The 3,799-nt window shown below is 57.6% G+C and overlaps 1 protein-coding gene across 1 annotated transcript in view; it reads right to left on the bottom strand.

Moving 5' to 3' along the window:
• Nucleotides 1–1,793: 1,793 nt before the first annotated feature.
• Nucleotides 1,794–3,799, bottom strand: part of LOC133209728 (uncharacterized) — a 2,797-nt gene continuing 791 nt past the window's right edge. The window contains exons 3-4 of the mRNA XM_061348477.1: nt 2,758–2,870; nt 1,794–2,059 (exon numbers count right to left, since the gene is read on the bottom strand). Of these exons, the coding sequence (XP_061204461.1) occupies nt 1,796–2,059; nt 2,758–2,870 (377 nt within the window). The 3' untranslated portion in view covers nt 1,794–1,795. The remainder of the gene's footprint in view (nt 2,060–2,757; nt 2,871–3,799) is intronic.

The raw sequence follows: 3,799 nt of genomic DNA, 5'->3' as shown, positions 1-3,799 counted from the left end.
GGGAATTCCTGTTTCCGGAGCAGATTGATTGAATTAAAGCCATTTAAATCATTCCAGTGAATCTCCAGCTAAATCCTCCAGTATATCCCAGCCCTTAACCGTGCTGTTTGCTTGTTTTAATCTATTCCTTATGGATATTGCCATGGAGCAGCCACCGGCATGTGCCCACATCCCGATGCAAGGGATGGGAATCCCCTGAGGCCAGCCCGAGGGGCCATCCCAATGCTGCAGGATACCCTGGATTCAATCCATGCATCCCTCCCTCCACCTCTGGTGCTGAGGAGCCGAAGCAAAGCCGATCCCGTCTCCCTCTCCTGGAAAACCGGGATATTTCTGCATCGTTTCAGCCTCTCAAGCACACAGCGCCCTTATGGAGCTCTTTGAGGGGTGCTTCCACGTTATCCCTCCAAAGGGAGCACAGCAGCACCCCAATGGCACAGGGGGGGTCGGGTGCTGGTGCCTGCCACATGGGGACCCCCTTTTGGTGCTTCCTGACTGAGCTCATCCCTTCAATCAGCGCCGGGATGCGGCCTTTGGATGGATTCAGCGCCGGGAGTTAAACACGAGCAGCTCCTGCCCATAAAAAGGAAAGGGCTTTGGGCTTGGAAGCACGGAGCCGCGCACGCAAGCGGTGGGGAATGCTCCCGAAGGATGGGTGCTGGGAAAAGGGACCTGGCACCGGCTCCATCCCTGCCCTCCGAGGGGGAACCACGCTCAGAGCTTCACCCTGTGTGATTCCGCTCCTTGGGAACACGGTCCCGCTGCCCCACACGCACCCCGGAGCTGGGGTTAGCACTGTGGAAGTGCTGGTGTCCATCTGCTCAAGTGGGGCACAGATTCCTGCCTGTCTCATGGCACTGGGGCAGAGCTGCTCCAGATAAGGCATAGCCCGAACTGAGGGTCACTGGGAGCTGACTGGACATTCCCTCCTGGAATGGGGTGAGGAAAGCACGATCAGGACACTGAATCGCCTCCAGAGTCAGCATTGAGACCCACCGGAGGAGCCTGAATGAGGGGAAGGACAAAAGGGATGTCATTCCCATTGGAAAGCTGCATGTTCCAGGCAGGAAGAGGAACATCACCTCGCTGGAGACATGGCCTGGGAGATCAAATCCTCACTTAATGGGGTGGGGAAGGAGGTGTTTGCATGAGGAGAACAAAGCCAATCCCACCGGTGGCCATGTAACTACTGCACAGGAACACGAGGTGCTGAGGTTCTCATGGACCTCCTCATTGTCCTTGTCATCAGCACTGGGTGCAGTTCTGGTGTCCTCAGCATCAGAAGGACATGGAGCTGTTGGAGCAGGTCCAGAGGAGGCCATGAGGATGCTCAGCGGCTGGAGCACCTCCTCTATGGAGACAGGCTGAGAACACTGGGGCTGTTGAGCTGGGAGAAGAGAAGCTGCATGGAGACCTCAGAGCAGCTTCCAGTGTCTGAAGGGGGCTCCAAGGATGCTGGAGAGGGGCTCTTCATCAGGGACTGGAGTGATAGGACAAGGGGTGATGGGTTCACACTGAAACAGGGGAAGTTCAGGTTGGAGATAAGGCAGAAGCTCTTCCCTGTGAGGGTGCTGAGGCGCTGGCACAGGGTGCCCAGAGAAGCTGTGGCTGCCCCATCCCTGGCAGTGCTCAAGGCCAGGTTGGACACAGGGGCTTGGAGCAAGCTGCTCCAGTGGAAGGGGTCCCTGCCTGTGGCACTGGTTTGGAACTGGAGGAGCTTTAAGGTCCCTTCCAACCCAAACCATTCCATGATGCTCCCCTTCCTCTTCTCCTTCATTCACCACCCACAACGCCCTCAACCACTTGCGATGTCCCCAGGATCCATCCTTCTCTCCACCCTTAGGTTGATCTCCACCAGCCTGACGGCACGGAGCAGGACAGCGACCTGGGAGCAGGCCCGGGCCAGGATGTCCATGAGGGGATCCCCCAGGTCCCGGAGGCCGCGGAGGAGCCGGAGCAGGAACAGCAGCAGGGGCTGCAGGAGGCTGCTGAATGTGGCCACCAGGAGGGGCTTCAGGACGTGGTCACCGATGGCTGTCACCAGCCCGACCAGCAGCACCTGCAGAGAGGGGGGTTTGGGTTGAAACACTGGGGTTTGGGGGGGATTTGGTGGCTTTTGGTGGCCTGAGGGGTGGTGGGGACACCGTGAGGAGCAAGTTAATGGTGAGGAACTCCCCGCTCATCTGAGACACCAAAACTGAGCCCAAGAGGCAAGAATCGCACTATGGGAGAAGATGGAGGTAGGTGAAGAACATGAAGCTTCTCCTCCCAAAACTGGTGTGTTTTGATGTGGGAATACCCACTAGAAAGGAAGGAGAAGGTTTGTACTTGGGGTGGTCACTGAGCCACCCCAGAGTGGGCATATGAATGGTGGGATGGTTCCTGGTTTTGGGACGTCACCAAACACAGTTCCCATTGCACCCAACCTGCTCCAGGCCAGGGATACAGGGGCTTGGAGCAAGCTGCTCCAGTGGAAGGGGTCCCTGCCCATGGCAAGGGTTGGAGCTGGAGGAGCTTTAAGGTGCCTTCCATCCAAACCATTCCATGGTTCCATGATTCCACCATCAACCATTCTGTGTTTCTGGCCTTGGGGCTTTGGGTTTCTTTGGAGAACAAGCCCATAAATGTCTCCATGGTGAGCGTGAGCTTCAACAAGCCACAGATCATCAAGGCAAAGGGGATTGATGGATAGAACTTAACAGAGACTCAATGGGATGGCGGAGCCTCCATTGGAGGCTGGAGGGACCAAGTGCTCACCTGGACCACGGATTCACCGAGGAACCGAACCAGCTCAACCAAGAAGGCAGCAAAACCATTGACCAGGAGCTGTGGGATGGTGAACCCATCCAAGCTGAAGCATCTGCTTGGAGCTGTCATGGAGAGAAGGAGATGTGAACCCATGGAATGAATGGAGCCCAGGGCATCAGTGGTCTTGAGGAGCACTTGGATGTCATTGAATCCCAGACTGGTTTGTGCTGGGAGGGACCTTAAAGCTCCTCCAGTTCCAACCCCTGCCACGGGCAGGGACCCCTTCCACTGGAGCAGCTTGCTCCAAGCCCCTGTGTCCAACCTGGCCTTGAACACTGCCAGGGATGGGGCAGCCACAGCTTCTCTGGGCACCCTGTTGTCTCACCCGTGCACACTGGAGCATCTCCCACCCAAGCTGGTTTTGAACCACCCTGGAGGCACCATCCCCAGTGCTGCGGGACCTGGATAATGATGGGACACCTGGAAAACCGCCTGGAAGAGAGGTGTTCCTCATCCTGCATCCAGCTCTGGGGCAGCAGCACAAGAGGGACGTGGAGCTGTTGGAGCGAGTGCAGAGGAGGCCATGGAGATGCAGCGAGGGCTGGAGCAGCTCTGCTCTGGAGCCAGGCTGAGAGAGCTGGGCTGGGGCAGCCTGGAGAAGAGAAGGCTCCTGAAGGGGAGACCTTAGAGCAGCTCCAGTGCCTAAAGGGGCCAGGTCGGACGGGGCTTAGCGAGAAGGGGCCAAAGGGGGTGTCTTGCATCCCTTTAATTAACTGATGATCCAATAGCTCCGTGCTGCGAGGCAGCCGCCGCATTCCCGGAGGTGGGAATGCCGCGCGCTCCCTCTCTCGGCCGCCGGGAGAGGCTGAACCGAGATTTCCCCTGCCATGAACACAAAGAGAGCTGGAAAACCCTGGGAAGGGGGGAAGCGGTGCCGGGTCGGGAGCAGAACACGGTGTTGGGGACGGTTTCGGTTCCCGGTGGATGGAGCGAAGGGGGAAGCGTTTCCTGTGGGATTTCATGCGGATAACCCCAAAATACCCTTTTTTTC

Source organism: Neopsephotus bourkii, unplaced genomic scaffold, assembly GCF_033783945.1.
Source record: "Neopsephotus bourkii isolate Nb327-2 ecotype Australia unplaced genomic scaffold, CSIRO-AGI_Nbou_v1 NB_359, whole genome shotgun sequence".
Lineage (NCBI taxonomy): Eukaryota > Metazoa > Chordata > Aves > Psittaciformes > Psittacidae > Neopsephotus > Neopsephotus bourkii.
Note: the sequence above shows the minus strand (reverse complement) of the source record. Positions and strands in the feature narration are given on the sequence as shown.